Source organism: Apodemus sylvaticus, chromosome 9 (genome assembly GCF_947179515.1).
Source record: "Apodemus sylvaticus chromosome 9, mApoSyl1.1, whole genome shotgun sequence".
Classification (NCBI taxonomy): domain Eukaryota; kingdom Metazoa; phylum Chordata; class Mammalia; order Rodentia; family Muridae; genus Apodemus; species Apodemus sylvaticus.
In genome coordinates this window covers 27,735,387-27,759,460 of record NC_067480.1, presented here as the reverse complement: position 1 = coordinate 27,759,460, position 24,074 = coordinate 27,735,387, and the positions used below count along the sequence as shown (strand labels likewise).

The 24,074-nt window shown below is 46.4% G+C and overlaps 1 protein-coding gene and 1 non-coding gene across 4 annotated transcripts in view; both read left to right on the top strand.

The window, feature by feature from the left end:
• Nucleotides 1–8,718: 8,718 nt before the first annotated feature.
• The window catches only part of Armc9 (armadillo repeat containing 9), a 128,870-nt gene continuing 113,514 nt past the window's right edge, over nt 8,719–24,074 (top strand). For all 3 annotated transcript variants that reach the window (XM_052193602.1, XM_052193604.1, XM_052193603.1), the window contains exons 1-7: nt 8,719–8,788; nt 9,139–9,461; nt 12,303–12,390; nt 15,649–15,777; nt 18,012–18,182; nt 19,263–19,418; nt 23,409–23,501. In XM_052193602.1, the coding sequence (XP_052049562.1) occupies nt 12,340–12,390; nt 15,649–15,777; nt 18,012–18,182; nt 19,263–19,418; nt 23,409–23,501 (600 nt within the window). In that variant the 5' untranslated portion in view covers nt 8,719–8,788; nt 9,139–9,461; nt 12,303–12,339. The remainder of the gene's footprint in view (nt 8,789–9,138; nt 9,462–12,302; nt 12,391–15,648; nt 15,778–18,011; nt 18,183–19,262; nt 19,419–23,408; nt 23,502–24,074) is intronic.
• Nucleotides 13,160–13,270, top strand: LOC127693096 (U6 spliceosomal RNA). The gene has a single exon (XR_007979578.1). It is a non-coding gene; the product is annotated as a U6 spliceosomal RNA (small nuclear RNA).

The following is a 24,074-nucleotide window of genomic DNA, read 5'->3' as shown; positions in this document are numbered from 1 at the left end:
CAGAGCTTGGCCAGAGTCCTTGATGTCCAGAGTGTAGCTGAAGATGTTGGCTGAAGTATTCTGCATATTCTGAGGGTTTACTCTAAGGTCAACTTTTTCCCAGCAGCAATGTCTTGATAATCCTAAAACCTGAGAAATGGGTTTATAGGGATTAATTAAAGTAGTCATTTCTTCTGCATATATTTGAAGTTTTCATAATTAATATTTTGAGACGTTTTCTTGGGCCCACTGTTAGGATTCGTCCTGCTCTGAGAATGCTAGAAAGGTCAGGCAAAAACCTGTAAAGCAAATGAGGGCTTTGGCAAGTTCTAAGAGCCGGGAGGTTGAGCCATTTGGCTCCGTATGCCGCACTGAACCCGTGGGACAGTGGACAGAGACACGCCAGTATGGAGCGACGAAGCTGCAGATCTGAGTGGTGGGGGCTGGAGCAATGCCTCAAGGGCTATGAGCACTGACTGCCCTTTGTGAGGACCTAGGTTCCGTTCCTAGCACCCACATCTGGCAACTCATAATTACCTGTTTAACACCCATTCAGGGGTCCCAGCACCCTCTTCTTCTTCCTTAAAGATTTATTATTATATGTAAGTACACTGTAGCTGTCTTCAGACACACCAGAAGAGGGCGTCAGATCCCATTACAGATGGTTGGGAGCTACCATGTGGTTGCTGGGATTTGAACTCAGGACCTCCAGAAGAGCAGTTGGTGCTCTTAACCGCTGAGCCATCTCTCCAGCCCCCAGCACCCTCTTCTGGCTCCTATATGTACATAGTGCACATAAACTCACGCGGCCAATACACATACATGTAAAATAATAAACAGGACCAGCAAGATGGCTCTGCGGATTAAGATGATGACTACCAAGCTAGATAACCTGAGTTTGATCCCTGCAGTCCACTTGTGGAAGGAGAGAACCAGTCCCTGCAAGTAAGCTGTTCTCTCTCTCTCTCTCTCTCTCTCTCTCTCTCTCTCTCTCTCTCTCTCTCATACACACACACACACACACCACACACTTATATGTAATAAATTAAAAATAATGATTAGGGCTGGAGAGATGGCTCAGCGGTTAAGAGCACTGACTGCTCTTCCAAAGGTCCTGAGTTCAATTCCCAGCAACCACATGGTGGCTCACAACCATCCATAATGAGATCTGACGCCCTCTTCTGGGGTGTCTGATGACAGCTACAGTGTACTTACATATATGAAATAAATAAATCTTTAAAAAAATAAATAAAAATATTGATTAGTAAATAATCTTTAGTCTCCTATTGAACATCACATGGGTGTCCTAAGATTCAAAAGAATTCCTAAGAGGAAACATAACTGAGTAAATATGACAATTTCAACATGTTAATTTTACCAGGTGGTGTGGACTGGTGCCAGGACTGATCACTTAGCTACTTTTGAGTCACTGTGACCAAGTCATTTTAGGGAAGAGAGCTCCATTCTGTCTCCTAGTTTCAGAGGGCCTCAGTCCAGCACAGCAAGGGAGCGCGGGAGGCATCCATTCAACAGAAGCTTCTAGTGGCAAGTGATGACATCACGTCAGCTGGGAAACAGGGAGGCCAGACTGGAAACAGGAGCTGGTGACACCTTCAGAGGCCCAGCACCAATGACCTACCTCCACCAGCCGCCGGACCACACCTCCTAACCCTTCCAAAAGTTCATCCAAAACTGTGCCACCAGTGAGGGACCCAGCATCCGAAACAGGAGTCTGCCTGTGGTGTGGGGAGAGGGGCCAGGAGAGTTCAAACTCAAACCATAACACCCACATTCACAAAAAGTGTACGGTTCTGAAGAGGACCCAGATCCTTGAGAAATTACGCTGCCACCAAGAAGTTTCTTCTGGACAGAGACTAGGTAGATGGCTCAAGGGTTAACAGTGCTTGTTGCTGTTCCAGAAGATTTGGGGTTTGGGTCCCATCATCCAGGTCAGGGGCCTCACTACCATGTGAACTCTAGATCCAGGGAATCAGCCAACATCTTCTGGGCTCTATGACACCTGAATACATATGATTAATATTCACACACACATACCAGAAAGTAGGAACAAAAATAAATCTTAAAAATAAAAATTGAATCCTCCATTGCAGAAGCCATTTTGAGTTTGTTCACACAACATGGTAACTAATAAAGATTTTGGTCTCAAACATATACCCTCCCCTCCTTTCTGATACAGATCTCCTAATCCCTTGGACTTTCCTAGGTAGGAGTGTCTACGCTCCAATGAAATAATTCTTTGTAGGCTCCTGGCTAGAGACTGGCCACCAGAACGAGAACAACTTAATCAGAGGCTGGGGGCTTTCCATAATTAATATAGTAAGGCAGCCTCCATAAAAAGTCCTGAATTCCCAGAAGGGTGGTGGCGGCAGCGGCAGCGGCAGCGGTGGCGGTGGCGGCGGCAGTGGTGGTGGCTCATACCTTTCATCCTGGTACTTGTGAAGCAGAGGCAGGCAAATTTCTGAGTTCCAGGCCAGCCAGAGCTACACAGAGAAACCCTGTCTAGAAAAACTAAGGGAAAAAAAATCCAAATTCCTAGTTCTGACTACTGAACCATGCAGGGGTTCACAAGGAACCCCCATCTTTACCTTGCCAGTGTTCCTACATATAACGTCCTATTTATCTGCATCCTTATCAATGTTCTTTGTAATGAACCAGTGAACATGTTCCCTTGAATTTAATGAGCCATCCTAGCAGATACGTGGAACCCAAGGAGTGGGTCCAGAGAGCTTTGATTTAGAGCCATTTGGGGAGAGCACGGGAGACAGCCCGTGGAGACAGCATCTGTGGAGGCATTCCTGTAGACTGAACCCTTGCCTGATGGATCTGACTGCAGCTCTAGGTTGCTACTCTTAGACCTGAATTAGGGCACAACTTGTGTCTGCCCAAGATTACTTGACATATAGGGGGAAAGCCTTCACATGTCTAATGTTGGAAGTGAAGTAATGGGTTATGAAAACCCAATGAAAAATGAAACTAGTCTCCTTTGCTATTTGAAAGACTTATGCAGGGCTGGTGAGATGGCTCAGCAGTTAAGATAACTGACCGCTCTTCCAAGGGTTCTGAGTTCAAATCCCAGCAACCACATAGTGGCTCACAGCCATCTGTAATGGGATCTGATGCCCTCTTCTGGAGTGTCTGAAGACAGCTACAATGTACTCACATATAATAAATAAATCTTAAAAAAGAAAAAAGAAAAAGGAATAAAAGGAAGGAAGGAATGGATACATATGCAGAAATTATTATGCTTTTCCTAGCCAGGCCTCTTTGGATGCAATAGAAATCCAGCTTGAACCAGTTTATGGAAAGAGCGGCAGTGGATCAGAGGTTGTTGGCAATAGTGTGGCTCACAGACTAGGTGGCTGCAGAATGAGGGCAGCGCCAGGGCCCCGGGGCCTGCAAATCCCAAAGATGGGGGAGAGCGCAGACCCCAAACCTCACGGCCAGGTTAACTAAAGCAAGCAATTAATTAAAGCGAGCTTGTTTATTTGCTTCCTCCCGCTAAGGCAGGGTTGGAGAGACAGCCTTGGAGGAAGTCTGTGAGGAAGACGAGCTCGGGGGTAGGCGGTTCCAGTGAAGGATTTGGTGGGTAAAATAGGATGGGGTTACAGGAGCAGAACTTGAGCAGAACGCTAGCACAGTGAGAGTTAGTCCTGATGACCTCCTCAGACACAGACAGGGTTGCAAAGGTGGGCAGAGCAAGGTAGTCACAGCAACAGCTCGTCATAACAAGGTAGTCATGGCAACAGCTAGTCATAACGAGGTACTCGTAGGTGGCCAGATAAACATTTTTTTGTTTTTTGTTTTTTGTTTTTTGTTTTTTTTCGAGACAGGGTTTCTCTGTGTAGCCCTGGCTTTCCTGGAACTCACTCTGTAGACCAGGCTGGCCTCGAACTCCTCTGCCTCCCAGAGTGCTGGGAATACAGGTGTTTGCCACCACCACTCAGCTCAGATAACCTTTTGAAACAAAGATAGAATTGCAAGATGGTTATAAACAACTTTTGTTTTTGTTGCTGCTGTTGTTGTTGTTGTTTTTAGTCAGGGTTTCTCTGTATAGCACCTGCCTCTTCCTCCCAAGTGCTGGGGTTAAAGGCATGCGCCACCACTGCCCAGCTACAAACAACTTTTTGAACCAAAGTCGTGCCTGCTATTCCTGAACATGCGGTACAGAACCATTTGTAGTTAAGGTTACAGGTAGGGCACAGCAAAATGCTTGAGAAAAAGGTTTAATCATCAACAGGAAGGAACCTAGTTCGCCTTCACTGTCGGATGGCTTTTAAACCCAAGATGGAGGCTTGGTCTTCACACTCTAGCCTGGGTGAGGGTTTAATTTTCCCAAGCCTTTCCACATGATGAAGACTGTAGACGCCCCTGGCTACCATTTTACAATGGTGCGCATGATCACGCTTCAGTAGAAAAATCCCTAGAAGAATGTTTACTGACTCTGTTTGGACTTGTTCAAACAGGTCACACGCTCGTCCTCAACCAATTACTGTGGCTAAAGGGATGGAGTAAATTTAATCCCACCCAGCGCAGAGTCAGCTCATCTCTGCGATCAAGGAGGGGGAGATGAGTCGGACTCTCGGTCCGGTCCCAGCGTTTGAGAGCTGGCCCACGGTGCCCTGGGACAGGAGAATGCGGCAGAGCAATCCTGTTGTACGGAGTTCAGCTTACTGGAGATTTACTGAAAGAAGTACAACTTGCAGCAAGCCCAGGCAGAACTCCACAATTTGGGTCAACCGATGGGGCTTCACACAGCAGTCAGGACAGAAGTGACCTCATTGGAGCTGGAATGTACCTGGTTTATCTCAAGCCAGTATCAAAGAGCCAGGCGTATTCCTGGCACCCGGGTCCAGGGCTCCAGGCCTACATACCACTCTCGTGGATTTGACTATTTATGGTACGCTGGGAAGCTATTTGTGGGGAACCAACCAGGATTACTCAAGGGTAATCAGACAGCTATACAGCTATAACTCAGCATGGCTGCTGTCAGATAATACGGAATCCATAGCTGCCGAGCTGGAGAGGAATGCTCTACCCGGTGAGCAGGGTCCCAGCAGTCAGGCAAACGCATCTAGAAGTGAGACACTCTGGAGGGTTCCAGTTGGTTTTGCCTGTGTGTGTGTGTGTGTGTGTGTGTGTACTTGTGCTTTCAGATGAATGTAGAGGCCAAAGGCAGACATAAAAACACCTTCTTTGATTGTTCTTCATTTTATTTGGTTGAGACAAGGTCTCTCAGTGAACCTGGAATTTATCGATTTGGTTAGACTGGTAACTGGCCAATGAGCTCTCCTTCGTTAGGGTTTTACTGCTGCCAACAGACACCATGACCAAGGAAACTTTCTTTTTAAAGATTTATTTATTATTTATTTATTATATGTAAGCACACTGTAGCTGTCTTCAGATACTCCAGAAGGGAGCATCAGATCTTGTTATGGATGGTTGTGAGCTACCATGTGGTTGCTGGGATTTGAACTCTGGACCTCTGGAAGAGCAGTCAGTGCTCTTAACCTCTGAGCCATCTCTCCAGCTCCCACCAAGGAAACTCCTTTATTTTATTTTATTTATTTATTTTTGGTTTTTTGAGACAGGGTTTCTCTGTGTAGCCCTGGCTGTCCTGGAACTCACTCTGTAGACCAGGCTGGACTCTAACTCAGAAATCCACCTGCCTCTGCCTCCCAATTACTGGGAACACAGGCATGCGCCACCACACCCGGCTCAAGGAAACTTATTTTTTTTTTTAAAGAAATATGAAATCATGATTTTTTTAAATTTTTTTAATTAATTTATCAAATTTACATGAGTACATTGTAGCTGTCTTCAGACACACCAGAAGAGGGCATCAGATCTCATTACAGATGGTTGTGAGCCACCATGTGTTTGCTAGGATTTGAACTTAGGACATCAGGAAGAGCAGTCAGTGCTCTTAACTGCTGAGCCATCTCTCCAGCTCAAGGAAACTTTTTTTTTTTTTAAAGATTTATTTATTGTTATATGTAAGTACACTGTAGCTATCTTCAGACACACCAGAAGAGGGCGTCAGATCTCATTACAGATAAGGTTGTGAGCCACCATGTGGTTGCTGGGAATTGAACTCAGGACCTCTAGAAGAGCAGTCGGTGCTCTTAACCACTGAGCCATCTCTCCAACCCCCCCCCCTTTTTTTTTAAAGATTTATTTATTGTTATATGTAAGTACACCAAGGAAACTCTCATAAGGACAACATTTAACTGGGGCTGGCTTAGTTCAGAGGTTCAGTCCATTATCATCAAGGTGGGAACATGGCAGCATCCAGACAGGCATGGTACAGGAAGAGTTGAGAGTTCTACATCTTCATCTGAAGGTTGCAAGCAGAATACGGATTTCCAGGCAGCAAGGTTGAAGATGTTAAAGCCCACACCCACAGTGACACACCTACTCCAACAAGGTCACACCTAGTCCAACAAGACCAAACTTTCTAAAAGTGCCACTCCCTAGGCCAAGGGAAAACAACCCATCTCAGAGCTCTAGGGCAGTTTCTACTCTGCCCCCTCCCCCAGGGACTCTAGCACCAGGGGATATAGAGACACACTAGCAGACCTGGCTTCTATGTGGGTGATGGAGCGCTTCACTCTTATGCAGTGGCCAGTTTGCCAACTGAGCTGTCTTTCTGCTCCCTGGAGGTGTTTTTGTTGGCCAGAGCTCAGAGGCACAAATGCCCGGGTTAGGCTTGCGCTCCCCACCTCTGTGAGTTCTGAGGACCCACACCCCATTTTAGACATTTTTTTATTCAACATTTATTTGTTGCCAAGCCATGGTGGTGCACACCTTTAATCCCAGCCCTTGGGAGGCAGAGGCAGTGGATTTCTAAGTTCCAGGCCAGCCTGATCTGCAGAGTGAGTTTCACGAAAGTCAGGGCTGCACAGAGAAAGCCTGTCTCAACAAACAATAAAATATACACATTCATTTATCTTTGCGGGTCTTCGTCTGTATGTGTACTATGTGTGTGTAGTGCTTGTGGTGTCCAGAAGGGGTCATCAGATCCCCAGAAACTGGAGTGACAGACGATTGTGAGCCATCAAATAGTTATGAGACTCGAATCTGGGTCCCCCCCCCCAGAAGCTTATAACAACGGAATCATCTATCCCTAAATTTGATTTGTTTATTTATTTATTTATTACTAATATGCTCATTAGGCTAGCATGTATGTTTTCATACCTCGTGCATGCAGTACCCTTGGAGGCCAGAAGGAGGTGCTAGATATCCTGAAACTCTAAACCCGATGGTTGTAAACTGCTGTGTAGGTGTGGGGAATTGAACCCTTGTCCTCCGGAAGTGTTTTTAATGAGCCATCTCTTTAGCCCCAGAGGGCTCTACATCGTGTACTCCATTTTTCCAAGGACAAAACCTGGACAGTTAAGAAGATTGTTTGTTTTTCAAGTGATTGCAATAGGGAAAGCCGCGGCTCCATCTAAGAGTCGCACAGAGGGCGGGGTGGGATGGTTTAACCCTCAGTAGAAGACCCAGAAATGTCTACTCCTGACTGGTTTCGGGGAGTGAGTACGGTTTCTAAATTTCACTAATCAACTAGGAGACACAGAGTGGGAAGCTGGACGTTGTTTGGTGTTTTGGTGTTGTCATGGGTAAACAAGAGGATCGACTGCTCGCTGGGATCTGAGCTGCATGCTATTCCTGAGGGAGAGTGGACAGTTTCACCCCGGTCCTGGTCTTTCCCAGAGCACAAAGGATGAGGTATTTTGGAAAACAAGAGGGTAGGGACGCTGACTGTGGCTGTTTTGCAGGTGCTCAGAATCCTGGTAACTCACAATAGTGTTAGCCTATAAAACACAGAGCCCATTATCCATCCTGTAGACACAAGAATCAAAGAACCCTGGGTGACGCACTTAGCATGATGCTGGGCACAAATATGGTGTATTTAGCAAATAAAAACGTGTCCCCATATATGCACAATAGAATATTGCAATACTGCTGATATACTCATACCAAAGCTATCCGAAATTTAAAGAAAATTGGCTGTTCTGTATTTCACTTGGTAACCCTTGGCACACAGTTATACTGACAGTATTAACTGAGAATACATCTACAGGAAATTATTTTCAAGCCATATTACCTGGACAGGATATAGGACATAGTACTCTCTTCCTAAATACAGCCTTGGTTGAAAGACATCCTAACTCACAAAAGCATTGACAGAGCAGAGAGCTCAGGAGATGGGGCCTCCGCCCATCCTACAGCGTCTTTAGAGGCAAGGGCACCTCCCTTCTCTAAGTCCTCTGGACAGTCTATAGCCTTGGGAGGCTCCCACTTTTTGAAGGCCGGAAAGTGGTAATACAGAGACTTCTACCACAAAGCCTCAACACTTCGAGGGGAAGGGAAGGGTTTTAGCTCTAAGCCATCTCGCAGGCCTCTGAATTTGTTTTGCTTTGCAAACCTAAATTCACACAGGAAAGACAAAAGTGTCTCTAATAATCCCTGGACGATTCTGTCGTAGGTGGAAGTCTGGTGCTTGGATCTTAAACAGGCAGATCTGAGTTATGTATGGTTCGTTTGCAGTCTAGGCTAAAGACTCTCGCTAGCCTCACGCCGGATCGGCTTCACTTCCGGCACTGACCACGTAAGGTTGCCGCCCCCCCCCCCTCCGCCCCAACTCTCCCTCCCAGGATGCTCCGCGTCGTCCTCGGCCTGCAAGATTGGCCGGGTCGCCTCACGTGACCCAGCTGTAGCGGTGGTTGCCGGGGTGACGGCAGGCGAGCTGGCGAGCTGGAGGAGTGAGAGCACCGCCGGGTAGCAGGTAAGCGCGGCCCTCCTTGCGGCTGCACCCTTGGCGCGGGCCTGGGATCATCGCCTGGAGAGCTCGCCTTGTCCGTCCCGGCTCCTCCCTGGCCAGGGCCCGAGGCGGCCGCCTGAGCATCCCATTGCTTCCCCCAAGAGCTGCGGCGGGGCGGGCTTGGAGTGTCCCTGGGCCTTCTCGCTGAGCGTGGGCAGCTCGTTCTCGTGGCTTGGGGCATTTAGGTCCCTCTCTCCCCATACATAGTTTTCATTAGAAGTCTTCCTTCTCAGCGCCCAGGACATGCTCAGACTTCACTGAATCTAAATGGAAGCATGTTACTTGAGGGACAAACCCATCTTCTCCTTTTCCAGCCAGCTGTAGGTCTGAATCTCTCGCAGATGGAGAGATGGCATCGTCACCGCATGCCAGAACATTATGAGCAGTTTATTTCTTTCTCCACAAAGTAGATCCTTAGCCCAGCGGTTATTTGGACTAATTTAACTGAGCTAAGGAGACTCAGGACGTTCATCCAACAGAAGGTTCAAGGGTTGCCTTGAACTCACGGGAGATACACACTTGCTGACCAAGCCTGATGGCTCGGAACCCCAGGATCCACACTTCGGAAGGAGGGAACCAACTCCTGCCTCGTCTCTGGCAATGTCAGCATAGGTTTAATTCTAGCCCTGGAGAGACGGTGCGTTTGCCCGTGAGGTGGGGAACTGTGCTAGTTAGGGTTTCTCTTGCTGGGATGAAACTGTGTGACTCAAAGCAACATAGGGGAAGAAAGCATTTGTTTTACTTAAGATTGCACATCTCTGGTCATCAGAGGAAGCGAGGCTGGGCAGGATCCCAGATGCTTGCACCGATGTGACTGCTGAGGCCATGGAGGACTGCTGCTTACGGGCTTGCTCCTTATGTCTCGCTTAGCCTGCTTTAAAATGTAATTAAGTAATTAATTACAGAGATCTGCCTGCCTCTACCTCACTAGTGCTAAGATTAAAGGCTTGTATTTACCACTACACCAAGGTGTCAGCTCACTCGGTTACTTTCTCTCTCTCTTTCCTTTTTTTTTTTTAAGATTTATTTATTATATGTAAGTACACTGTAGCTGTCTTCAGATACCCCAGAAGAGGGCATCAGATCTCATGGTTGTGAGCCACCATGCTGTTGCTGGGATTTGAACTCAGGACCTCCGGAAGAGCAGTCAGTGCACTTTGTTTTGTTTTGTTTTTCGACAGGGTCTCTCTGTGTAGCTCTGACTGACCTGGAACACACGCTGTAGACCAGGCTGGCCTCGAACTCAGAAATCCACCTGCCTCTGCCTCCCAAGTGCTGGGATTAGAGGCGTGTGCTACCACCACCCGGTCAGTCAGTGCTCTTAACCGCTGAGCCATCTCCAGCTCCTTTCCTTTTCTTTGTAAAGATTTGTTTACTTTATGTGTATGGGTACTTTGCCTGTTTACGCGCCCACGCGGGTACACGCCCACGCACGCACATCAAGTGCTTGCCTGTGGCCATGGATCCTCAGAAGCTGGAGTTAATGGACCTTTTCAAGCTATCACGTGCTGGGAGTTAAACATAAGTTCTCTAGGGAAGCAGCCAGTGCTCCCAACCCTGGGGCCGTCTGTCCAACCTTGGGGCGTCTGTCCAACCCGGGGGCCGTCTCTCCAACCCCTGACTGCCTCCTTTTTAATAGAAATTTCCTCACCACTCTACTTGCTTTGGAGATTTCAGCATCATGACCTGCCCACTTTTTTTTATTTTGTCGGGGTGGTGGTGTTGAGACAGGGTTTCTCTGTGTAGCCCTGACTATCCTGGAACTCGCTCTGTAGACCAGACTGGAACTCAGAGCTCTGCCTGCCTCTGCCTCCCGAGTGCTGGGACTAAAGGCGTGCGTGCACCACCACTGCCCGGCTCCTCTTTCCCTTATTTTCAGCCTTTCCCCCTCCATTCTCCTTATCCATGCACTGAGTGCTCGCAAGCTGCTTGTTCCTGTATGGTGCCCCAGAGTGTTAACTTGAAGCCTCCGCCTCCCATTCAGACCACCACCCTCCATCTTCCAGGTCCCTGGAAGGTGCCCCTTTTGCAACAGGTGACACTGCAGTCAGCTCACTGTGGGGCACCCTTACCGCCCTCACCTCCCCTGGACCCAGCCTAGCTTAGCGTCTATATCCCCTCATCATGTCCCTTTCTTCTAGGCAGCCCTCACTCGGTAACAGCGCAGACAGCTGCAAGCGCCCAGAGCAAGCAGCGGCACTGCAGACCTGTGCCATCCTACACACCCATATAGCTTCAGTGAACCCCGGGACCCTGCCACATCGCCTTAGGCAGTGTGATCTTCCCTTTTCTTCAAACCGATACTCTGTTTCTAATGAGATGGTGACCTCACCTCTCCCTTTCATTCTCTTCCCTGAATCTCTTTCCACCCAGCTCCACACCTGTCTAACAGGCATCCTGGGGCATCAGGCCACACACAATGCTTGGCTTGAGTTATGAAGGGGATTCTGATGCAGGTGCATCAGTGAGAGGACATTGAAGTCAACCAGTGGGGAGTTCCCCTGGGAATCCGCAGCACACGCTCAGGTGGGGTGTTTTCCCACGTCTCTCTGGGTGGTACCTTTAAGCAGAGACCACCCAAGATGTAGATGTTTGTAGAAAGAGCATCAAAACAGACAGAACTGTGCACATGCAGGTCCTTGAGGGCAGGTGTATTGTGGGCATCAGGGAGCTTCTGTGTACGCTGGAAATGGGTGTTGGCCAGTGTGGTTCAAGCCAGCAGATCAGTGGAGAGCTACCAAGGGCTTAGAGAGATGGCCTAAGGAGTCCGCCTTCAACTGTGGCCTCCTAGAAACAACTCCATGTGCTGGGATCACAGGCGTGTGCATCACACCCTCCCTCCCAATTGCCAGGACTGTAGACGCGTGCCGGCACACGCAGTTTCTGAGGTGCTAGAGGGCTTTATGTGTATTAGTTACGCACTCTCCCAACGGAACCACAGCTCAGCTCTTGTGTTTTCTACCATTGCAGCGAGGAATCACTGTGAACTTGGTGCTTGAAGTAGTGCAGGCTAGGTACCCTGACGTTCTGCAGGCCTAGAAGCCTGCAGTGAACATTTCTGGTGCATAAGCCACGTAAAGTAATTGATTGGCCCTCTACTGAGGGGACTCAGATGAGTGGGCCAAATTTAGGCCTTTCAGGACAACCTAGAGGAGCCTCCCAGTCGCTGCCTTAGCTCCCTGACTCTCCACCACCTGCAGAGCCGGAAGTGACCGGTCCCTCTCCCTGAGCCTTGCCGCCTCTTCCTCAGGGCTTCTCTTGCACTAGTAATCCAGGCTCATCTCCGTGACCGTGACTGGAGGACTGCTGATGAGTAATCTTAATGTCACCTGTACCTTTAAATCCCCCTAGTCATGTGACTTCCCGTTGTCCTGTGGTCGTGGGTTCTGTGGTTTACTGTGTCTACCACAGCCACCCACTTGTGATTTCTCAGTGGTTTAAATTAACCTTTTTGATTGTTTGTTTGTTTGTTTCATAGAGATTTCTGCTGTGAGAATTACCGGGAACCGTTCATTATGGGGGATATCCTGGCTCATGAATCTGAATTACTTGGACTAGTGAAAGAGGTACGTATAAGAAACACAAGTCACGGAAAAGCATTTTTTTAAAAAAAAAGATTATTTGTGTGTTTATGTCTGTATGGCTGTTGGCATTGTCGTGTGTGAGCGCTCACAGAGGCCAGAGCGGGGCACTGGATCTCCTGGAGCTCAAGTTGTAGGCATTTGTGAGTCACCCTGTGTGGGTCCTGGGATTGGAACTCAGGTCCCCAAAACATGTATTTTAAAGTGTAGTGGGGCAGAGATGTGGCTCAGAGGTTAAGGTCCCTGGCTCAAGAGGGACCCAAGTTTGATTCCCAGCACCCACATGGGGACTTAGAGCCATCCCATCAGTAATTATAGTCTCAGAGAACCCGACACCCTTTTCTGGCTTATGTGGATACGAGGCGTGGGTGCGGTACACATACATACATGTAGTAGAAATACTCATACACATAAAAATAAGAAAATGAATAAAGCTTAAAATAAAAATTAAAATGTGGCAACAATAGCTTGGTGGCTAAACACACTGACTGCTCTTCCAGAGGACCTGGTACTCAGATGGTGGCTAAGAGCCATCCCTAATTCCAGCTTGAAAGGTTTTGCTGTCTTCTGGCTTTGTGGATGCTGCATGCATGTCATGTTCAGTTGTACATACAGACAAGCTGCCTTCACACGTAAAATAAAAATAAATACATCTTTAAAATGTAGCAGGATTGCACATGCAACCCTGCACCTGAGAGGCTTCAGCAGGTCAGTCTGGGCTTTATGTAGACATCCAGTTATCAAAACAAATTAAGTGCTCGCTTCGGCAGCACATATACTAAAGTTGGAATGATACAGAGAAGATTGCCATGGCCCCTGCACACAGATGACAGACGTGCAAATTTGTGAAGCATTCCAAAAAGAAAAAAATTTAGAAGAGTAAATGAGTATATAATAAATAGTAAAATGTGATATATTTCTGAATTGCGTTTTTTTCTTTTAATCATTACATGATTTTCCACTTCACCCACTCAGGTGCAAGCAAGTGTGTTTGTTTGGGTCTCATTTAGCCCGGGATGGCCTTGAAATCCCTTTCCTCCTGCCTCTGCCTCTCCGGTGGTGCTGGGACCACAGGCACGCGCCATAGAGCAGCTTTACTTCCAGATCATTTAGATTTGCTACACTGAAAGCTCGTGAAGACCAGGACCCAGGCAAGCCCTCCGAGGTTTGGAGCTGACAAAGTGGAGGCCCTTCACTGTCAGCTATGCCTCAAGAGACACAGGAGGGAAGATGGTGTCCACATTGGGCAGGCAACTGTGGTCATGGTGATGATGCTGAGTATATTTCTATGACTGGAACCACAAGGACTAGACAGGGCCAGACAGGGTTTCCTCCTATTCTTCTTCTTTTCTTCTTCTGTGTTGAGAGTTGACTTAAAATCATGTTTCCTAGCAAATTCCAAATGTGCTTCTCAGAACAGATCTAACACGATTCAACTGATACTAACCGAAAGGACATGTGTGAAGAACTTTTTTAGAGCATTGTTCTTGAGAATGGGAACAGAATACTCAGCTAATGTCTACATGAATGCTAAGTTTTCCATTTTTAATGGTTTATATTCTGCTAGCAAAGCATTATTTCTAATTCTATTTCAAATGGATCCTAGTAAACCAAAAGAGGCAGACCTCTGCCAATCACGTCAGCTTTTTTTTTTAGACTGCATTACTTTAGTTTCTCTTAATAATAAAAAGGACCGGGCAGCAGATCATTCAGTGGTTAAGAACACATATTGCTCATAGGCAAGACCCAGGTTTGGTTCCCAGATCCCATGTAGGGTGGCTCATAACCTGTAGCTTCAGTCTTAGGAGATCTTTCACCTGGAATCCATGGTGTACTTTCTATATCCATTATACTGTCTATAAGTACTTGACAGAAAGATGTACATTTATGACATGCCGATGTGATCGCTGACCAAGCTAATTAAGTACACCCATCCCGTGTTTCCGCCTGTCCTTCTTTTCTTCTGACTGTGTTAGAGAGTTGACTTAAAATCAACTCTCCGGCACACGTTCCAAATGCGCTCCTCAGTGTTGTTATCACAGTGCGATTGACCACAGCCATGGACTGACAGTTAGCTCCAGGGCTTTACTCGTTTTGCATAACTGAAATTTATCCTTTCATCAAAATGTTCTCTCAGCCCCAGGCAGCTGCCATTGTGCTGTCTGCTTCAGTGAGTGTGACTTTAGATTCCACCTGCACACGCAGCCTTTATCTGTCTCTGCCTGGGCTGTCTCGTGTACCCTGCCCCGCCCCTCCCCCCTGCATCCCTGTTACCAGGGCAGGATTTCCTAAGGTTGTAATCTTAGTGTTACACATTTTCCTACCCACTCATCTATTGATGGATATTTAGGTTCATTCTGTGTCTTGGGTGGTTTGAAAAATGTTGTAGAAATATTCATGTGGGGCTGGAGAGATGGCTCAGTGGTTAAGAGCACTGACTGCTCTTCCAAAGGTCCTGAGTTCAATTCCCAGCAACCACATGGTGGCTCACAACTATCCGTAATGAAATCTGATGCCCTCCTCTGGTGTCTGAAGACAGTTACAGTGTACTTACATAGAACAATAAAAATAAATAAATCTGAAAAAAAGAAAGAAAAAGAAAGAAATATTCATGTGGATAACACTCTTAGAAATAGATTTTATTTTCTATATATTCCCAAAATATATACCCTAAAAATGGGATTGCTGGATCATAGCCTAGTTCAGATTTTTTTTGTTGAGTGACTTGTTACTTGACAGTTGCATAATGTATGCAATATATTACATTTATTATTATTATCATCATCATCATCATTGCTATCTTCAGTTTTCTAAGGAACCCCGATTACTTTCCATTCATAGTTAGGTTGGTCTCTACTGTCTATCAACAGTAGAGAAGGTTGCTTTGTCACTGTCAGCACGTGTCTTTTTGATTTATGTGTTTGTGTGCATCTGTGTGCATTTGACTGCATGTGCCACTGGACGCCCAGAAGAGGAGGTTGGTTCCTCTGACTCTGAGCCTCATGATTGTGGCACTGGGAGTCAGACGTGGTGTAAGGGCATCGCGAGTTAAACCTTGCCCAGGTCGTGTCTCTGACGGCAGACATCCTCGTGGGCTTGGTTTTGAGCGTATTCCTGTCTGTCTTTTGTATGTCTGCTTAGAGAGTTTGTTTGTGTTCAGGGAATTTGACCTTTGTTTAATTACAGTATATGGGTTTGATTTTTTTTGTTGTTGTTGTTCCTGAATTATGTCCTCTTTTCCAGTATTTAGATTTTGCTGAATTTGAAGACACCTTGAAGACGTTTTCAAAAGAATGCAAAGTAAAAGGAAAGCCACTGTGTAAAACCGTTGGGGGGTCGTTAAAGAAGGACTCCAAGTTGCTCGTCATCCAGGTGAGGCCTCGCCTGGCTTTGGTTGTGAAGATGCTTATGACAGTCAGAAAATTGCAAGTTCTTTCATGTTAGATAAAAATAGACCCAAAGCTGTCAGAGGAATGCACTAAAAGCCACAGTGTATCCTACTACTTCACATAAGATGGTCACTATCAAAGAACACAGAGAGGGCTGGAGAGACGGCTCAGCAGTGAAGAGCACTGGCTCCTCTTCAGTTCCCAGTCCTTTCATGGTGCCTTATAACCACCTGTAACTCCAGTTCCAAGGAATCCGACACCTACTTTTGGCTTCTGCAGGTCCTAGGCATGCGCATGCCCGTGGGGCACAGACTACCATGTAGGCAAAACCCCCATACACATAAAATAAAATAAGTCTATGTTCTCTCCAGTAATCTAGAGGCTTCAGGTTTACACGTCTTTGCTAACATGTACTTTTTTCTGGTGTTCCGCTCTGGTAGGTTCTGTGCTTTTTTTTAATGTGTGTTTAATATTTATTCATGTGGGTTGTCGGGTCAATAGCTATAGATAATACTGTATATTATGGTACTACTGCATACATGACTCTGTCATCATGCCCCACTGATAGAGTTCCCAAGCAAGTAGTTTAGAGCGTAAGAGGAGAATGGCGGCACATGTCCTATCCCTGGGACTCAGGAGGCTGAGGCAGGAGGATCAGGATAACAAGACAAGGGAATCCAGGCTCAGTGGGTAGGCACACAGACTCTCAAGACCTGAGTTTGATTCCTGTGATCACATGGTGAAAGAACCAACTCCCAAAGGTTGTCTTTTGGGTTTTACATACATAATAAGACACATGTGCCAATATACCACACACATGCACATACATGCTCACACACAGGCTGTCTCTCTAAATAGCTGTAATTAAAGTATCTTTTAGAAACTCAAACCACAGAAATGTCTGCAGTAGTGGTTAAACAAAATTTACTGTCAGTTGCCTTAAGTGACAATTCTTAGGCCCAGTCCCAGCAGCACCGCACTCTCCGTGATTGGTGGTGTGTGTGCATTCTTACCTTGGTGGCTCTGGCTAACAGAGGATCAGTTTATGTATAGAGGTTATTTTAAAGCAGGGGTCATTTCCCTGTACAGATGCAATGGTAAGGATATATCATAGGTTTGTGATTTCAGATTTACAAATACAGAATCTAGAATAAACTATAGATGGACCATTTAATATGTAGAGTCTGCCAAGATGTGTTTGAAAAAAAAATGACTCTAAGCCTTAAAATACCAGGTAAGTCTGCACTTACCTCATCCACACAGTCATGGACTCTCAGCCTGCCCAGAGTGCCTGGCAGGGTTTGCAGGGAGCTCAACAGAGGGGAGCATGGAGCTGAGTCTAGCCCAGCAGCACAGCCTGGGCACAGTCACTTCACCATTGTATTCTTCATTCACAAGAAAGTGAGGAGCCCTCTGACCAGGTTCCCCCAGACAATTGGGGGTGGAGGAGGATGGGGGAAGGGTGGCTGTGCATGGCTGCCTGTGCCTCCTCCTGGCAGTGCTCATCCTCAGTGGCTAACAGGCTGCCCTCAGCTTTTCCAGGCTGGTTTGGAGGACATAGAAATTCATTACTGGAGCCGGGCGGTGGTGGCGCACGCCTGTAATCCCAGCACTCTGGGAGGCAGAGACAGGTGGATTTCTGAGTTCGAGGACAGCCAGGGCTACACAGAGAAACCCTGTCTCGACAAAACCAAATCCAAAAAGCCAAAAAAAAAAAAAAAAAAGAAATTCATTACTGGGCTCCCTGTAAAAACTCGTGGATTTGTATTGAATGGATGGGTGCCATCAAGGTACCACTGTGGAAGTCTATTGTACTCAAGGGAGAGTTCAGGATATTCACATGCCTGTGAGTCCTCCGGCCTCAGAATATGTCTGTTTTGAAGGCCTTAGCATTTCATCCTCTCAGCCCAGGTTGCCTGTTCCAAGGCTGGAAATCTAGGCGCTGTCACAGGGCTTGCCGAGGAGAGGAGCATCTGGGAAAGAGAGTGTGGGGATCTAGCTCTGGTAGGTGGTGAGTTTGAGGTGTTGGGAGAAAGAGCATCTTACGTGACTAGGATTCTTCTTTTGGATTTTCGAGACAGGGTTTCTCTGTGTAGTCCTGGCTGTCCCGGAACGCACTCTATAGACTAGCTGGCTTCGAACTCCCAGAGATCCTCCTGCCTCTGCCTCCCATCAGCATGCCTAGCTTTGACCTGACTCCTTGTGTCTCCTCCACAGAAGGATTTGGTGGCAGCCTTTGACAGTGGAGACCAGAAAGCGTTCTTTGACTTGTGGGAGGGACACATTCCCAGCTCCATCAGAGATACCGACTTGATGGCCCAGAAGCTGGAATTCTACCTTCACATCCACTTTGCCATCTACCTTCTCAAGTCTTCTGGAGGCAGGCCGGTAGGCGGCTTAGGGCTGGGTCAGCATGAGCTAGCTGGAAGGCCTTCAGGGGTCCTACAAGTCCCACCTCTTCTGTCCAGTCATTGGCCTCTGGCATCTTTAGTTACCAATCAGAACCAACTGGTGATAGGGTCCCTCAGCGTCTTGTGCAGACATTCCTATAAGCAGTTTTGGGAACCAAAATTAACATCCTAATACAAGCAGCATTAGACCAAACCCACTTCACTGCCCTGAGTTCCTGTGGGAACTCCTTAGAATGTTGGGGCGCAGTGGAGGGAGCAGGGCTGAGGGAGCCAGGAGGTAGCCATTCTTGGAAGGCTGTTCCTCCAACTGTGACCCAGTGGGCAGGGCCACGCCTTCTGTGCTGCTTCTTGTGGTTGTTTCATTTCACTTGATTTCTGTTTAAACCTTTTTCTGTGTTAGTGTAATGTGAAAGTCAGCGTTAACTATTTTCTAAGCCCAGTGCTCAGGAGAGAACCTCATGACACAGGCTGAGTGAGACGGGAAGAGGAAGGCAGGATCTGTGTGGTGGGGAGAACAGTGCCCAGAAAAGTTCCCTTTCTAAAGCCTCAGTGTCCTCCCGGGTCAGAGAGGAGGGAGTCCTCAAACCGAGTTGCGCTTGGGACAGCGATGGATGGAAGCATGGTCAGTCCTTTGCTTCATGAAGGGAGGGAGGGCACTTCCGTTTCAGGAGACTACAGAGATGTGTCATTGCCCTTTAGAAACATGGGAATGCAGACAGATGTTTGTGTCTGGAAAGCTGAGGCGACGGGCGCATCTCAAAATGGAGAATGAGTCAGATTATAATAGATAAGGTGATTGGTTCTGACACTGAAAATGATGCTTGTGAAGCTTTTTAAGGCTGTGAGGAAATGCTACTAGAGACATGAAATATCATGGGAACTACACGCTGGTCCTCTGGCATTCCTGTCCAAAGCGATGTTAGACACGGGAGCAGTGTGCCTGCCACGCCGGGTGGAGCAATGGGTGACGTGGCTGGGACCTAGGGAGCCACAGAGTGGACGGGTGGACGGGAGGACTGAGGCCGGAGACCTGGAGCACGTGCCTTCCTTCTTCTAGGACAAACAGGAGCTAGATGAAAGGATTTCGTATTTCAAAACCTACCTGGAGACCAAAGGGGCCGCCCTGAGCCAGAGCACGGAGTTTCTTCCCTTCTATGCCCTCCCCTTTGTGCCCAATCCCATGGTCCACCCCTCATTTAAAGAACTCTTCCAGGTAAGCAGCTGTCAGAACCTGGGCCACATTGTTGTATTGGTGGTTTCTGGATGATGCTTAAAACAAAAAACAACCCAAGATTTATCCTCATTATTATTTAATTGAATTTATATAGTATTATATTGAATGGTTGGGTAGCATTTGACTTACTTTTTTATTCCTCGTCTAGTTGTGGTTATATGTTCTTGCTCATGTATATAAACCTGTAGGGGACACAGCAAGACATAGAAGCAGGCTAGTTAGACATTTAGTAGGGACATATAGTAGGAAACCGAGTTGTAGTCTCAGAACTGATGATGATGATGATGATTATGATGATGATGATGATGATGATGATAACAATAATAATAGAAATAGTAATGATGTATAATCTGTATAACCTGAACCACATGTTGGCATAATCCTCAGTAAGACGCACACACCCATGCACACACTGCAAATCGTTTTTTTTTTTTTCCAACATCATATAGTAAAATTGACTTGAGGACAGGTAAAAAGCCCTGTGGGGTTTGACCTGTGCATAGTTAATGACTACTGTTGCCACCGCTGGGGAACAGAAGTTTGGCAGTAGTGGTTCCCGAGAACTGCCTGCCTTGGTTGTCCCTTTCCATGTGCTCCCTCCCCCACCTCCGTGCCCAGCAAACACAGTTTATTTTAAAACAGTGTTCAGATAGTTTGTTTTAACAAACTTTCCTTGTGCCGTAATATGGGGTGGTGTTGTCGTAAACACTAAGGCCTACTAACTAACTGACATTTTAGAGATATGCTAGCAGTCATCCTGTTTATACTTTATAAGAATTGAAGAGACAACCCACTTATGTTGAAATCTGGCTAAACTGCGTCTCTCCTTCTTGCTGCTGCTTTGGAGTAGCCTGTCTGTCGGTTGCAAGGTGATTTTTTTTTTTTTTTTTTTTGCTTCTGGATTTGAGGTTTTATATAATTTCACTTTAGTGTGTCCAGTGTCAAATATCTAATTTACTTTGGGTTTATTGAGTTTCCTTGATTTTCATGCCTTATGTCTTGGAACACTTCTGGAAAATTCTCTTTGTATTTCTTCGTCTCTTGCCTCTCTTCCATTCTCTTTATTGTTTCCCCTGGACAGTTGATCCGATGTCCATGACTCCTCCCATTATATCTCCATGTCTTTTTTTCCCCCCATTTTAAATAATCTGGCCTTGAGCGAGGAGGTTGTCTGTCCTTCTGTCTGTGTAGCCACACGTTTCCTTGCTGTAGCCTGAGTGCAGAACCTGCTTGCCCTTCACACTGGCTTGCTGTCCCAATTGTACAGTGCATTTTTTTATCCCACTCTTTACTGAGGGTGGAGCCCTCTGGGTCGCAGGTTTTCTGCTCGCAGGATTCTTACTCTTGTCATCTGTGGACTCTGCAGTTCCTTTCTTGTCACTCAGAGATTTTAAATGGCTCTCATTTTATCAGCGTGCTTTGGTTTTGTTTTTAGTTATTTTCATGTTTTTGTTTGTGTTTGTGTTTTTTTTTTTTACTTTAAAAAAATTTTTTTTAACATTATATGTGTTGCAGGCAGTATCAACTGGAAAGGAAATTTCTTTTGTCTTTTTTTATCCCCTTGAAAAGTATGTAGCCCTGGCTCCTGGTTGTTCTGGAACTTGCTATATAGAGCAGGCTAACCTTGAACTTACAGAGATCTACCACCATCAGCTGCTGCTGGTGCTGCTGCTGTTGTTTCTTCTTCTTCTTCTTCTTCTTCTTCTTCTTCTTCTTCTTCTTCTTCTTCTTCTTCTTCTTCTTCTTCTTCTTCTTCTTCTTCCTCCTCCTCCTCTTCCTCTTTCTGTCTCTCTTCCTCCTCTCCTTCCTCCTCCTTCTCCTCCTCCTCTTCTCTCTCTCTTCCTCCTCTTCTCTCTTTTCTTCTTCTTGACAGGCTCTTACTGTGCCCTGTCATCCTGGCTGATTGGAACTCATTATGTAGCATAGACTGGCCTTGAGCCCACAGAGAGCTCTGCCTTCCTAGACCAGTGATTAAAGTGTACCTGGTGGGCTGGAGAGATGGCGTAGTGGTTAGTCCAGCTGTGTATCTCATTCAGTCACCTGAGGGCTGCGGGAGAACTGAAGTTTGCAGGCTGTGCAGAGAGACCAGAGGAAGGCCATGGAGGTGAGCCCTGGCCCAGATCGCACAGCTATAGTAGTCCAGCCGTGTATCTGGTTCCAATGGCGATTTTGAAGGTCAGAGCAGTTAGTGCTGGGCCTACTTTTAGTGCGAGTTTACTTTAAAGCCTGTGTTCCTGCACAGGACCTGAGTTCGAGTCTGGCTGCTCGTCAGAGCTGGTCCACTTCTCGTCCGCTTCTCCTGGCTCCCACACTTGTCTTTCGGGAGTGTGGGACCACGTGCTCCTCCAGTTCTGGAAGTGTTCTTCTCAAAGCTGGAAACAGTAGAAACAAGAAGAGCTGTCAGGGAGAGAGAAGGGCCTCACGCCTGGATAGTGTGTCTTCCTGCCTGTCATGTTGGTTTCAAGAGCGTTGTCAGAAGTGACGGAGTGGAAAGGCCTGTTTGGCGGCTGTAGAAAATAGTAACTGACACCAGAAGGTTTGACTGGCTTACCGTCCCAAATACATTTTGTGAGGGAGGGTCTCATGTAGCCCAGGCCAGCGTTGAACTCAACATATAGCTGAGATAACCTTGAACTTCTGATCCTCCTGCTTCTACCTGGTGAGTGCTGGGTTCAGGCATGCGCCACCATGCCTGACTTTATACAGTACCAACAGTCAAGTCTCATGTTTGTTGTAAGCTAGATAGGAACTGTGCCATCTAAACCACGTTCTCCACCCTTCTTTTGATTGTTTTTAAGATATCTTGATTGGGGAACTGGAGAAATGGCTCAGTTGTGAAGAACATTTGTTGGTTTTACAGAGAATGCTTGGGTTCAATTCCTAGCACCCACATGCTGATTTACAACCATCCCTACGTCCAGTCTCAGGGCATCCGATGCCCTCTTGTGACCGCCACAGCCACCAGGCCAGCACATGGTGCATACGCATACGTACTTCAAAACAACTGGATAAGTCTAATTTTTAATTTTTTTTAAAGTGGGAGATATTTTTATTTGAAGAATAGAAATGATCCCAGTAAAGTTCATTTTCAGCATGACTGTTCCTTTCAAGGCAGACACGGTGGTGCCTGCCTTTTTTCCCAGCACTCAAGAGAATCAACAGTTTAAGGCCAGCCTGGGTACCATAGCAAAACCTCGGCACATAAGAAGTGAGATGATAATTATTTACTGCCTTACTTTCTCTTTCACAGTTTCTATCTTCTTTACTTTTTTTTTTTTTTAAGATTTATTTATTTATTTTATGAGTACACTGTAGCTGTCTTCAGACACACCAGAAGAGGGTATCTGATCTCATTACAGATGGTTGTGAGCCACCATGTGGTTGCTAGGAATTGAACTCAGGACCTCTGGAAGAGCAGTCAGTGCTCTTAACCACCGAGCCATCTCTCCAACCCCAATGCTATTTGAGATAAGTCATTTATTTTCAAGCGTAGATTGAACTAGAATCGTGTCACAGTGCTTGCCGTGACTTGAGGCGGCATAGCTTGTACCGTGTCTTTCCTCTTGTCTGAGTGAGGTCTAGAAGGGACTCCCTTTCCTTGGGAGTTGTCTAGCAACTTAAGGAATAATCATTTGTGTCACGTCTACCATGGTATGCGTGCCCAGACTGCACCCAATTAATTTTGATAGTCAGCCTAAAAAGGCCTCTTCTCATGCCTGTGTTTAAATCCCATGAAATATTCCAGTCACATGCAAGCTATTTGACCTGCTGTGGGTCCTTGAATCAGTTATAAATGAACCAGTCACACATTGGAAAACCTGTTTTCCATCCTCTCCCAACCCTGGCAGGACACTGGTTTCTGTAACTGACAGGGCTATTTAACCCACGCCCACAGCTTTGATGGTCCTGTTGCTATTTAGTGAGCTGATGTCTTCTTTATTTATTTAATTTTATTAATTTTTCCTCCAGGATTCTTGGACTCCAGAATTAAAGCAGAAGTTGGAAAAGTTTTTAGCTTTAATTTTTAAAGCCAGTAACACACCAAGGCTTTTGACCATCTATGTATCCTTTTGAAGTGAGTGGGGTCCCCTTGGGTGTTATAGCAGGGGCAGTGCCCTTGAGTGCCTCAAATCAGCAAGCCGTCAAATGAAGCATCGTAGAGGCTTTGCCATGACCTGGAAAAGGCTGACGTGCGTGTTAGTACAGGTGTCTGCAAAAGTAGTATGTGTGTGTTTGTATGTATGTGTTAATACAGGTGCCTACAGAAGCTGTGTGTGTGTGTGTGTCTGTGTTTGTGTGTGTGTGTGTGTGTGTGTGTGTAAGTGTGAGTACAGGTGTCTGCAGAGGCCAAAAGAAAGTGTCAGATACCCTGGAGCAGCTGGAGTTTCAGGAGGTTGCATTAACCACTGAGCCATCTTTCCAGCCCTATGGTTGTGTCTTGGTGTCACCAGAAACTGTCTTGGTGGGGAAAACAGAAAAAAAAAAAATCTATCCTGTTGAAAAAGGTCTCCTTGGAAGAATTTTTCCTTTGCAGAAGGCCTGGAAGTCACAGTGTTTGGAGCTGTCATTCAGATCCAGACGTCTTTGTAAGCTGCTGTGTTGCATCATTTATACATTCTAATGTATAAATGTTAC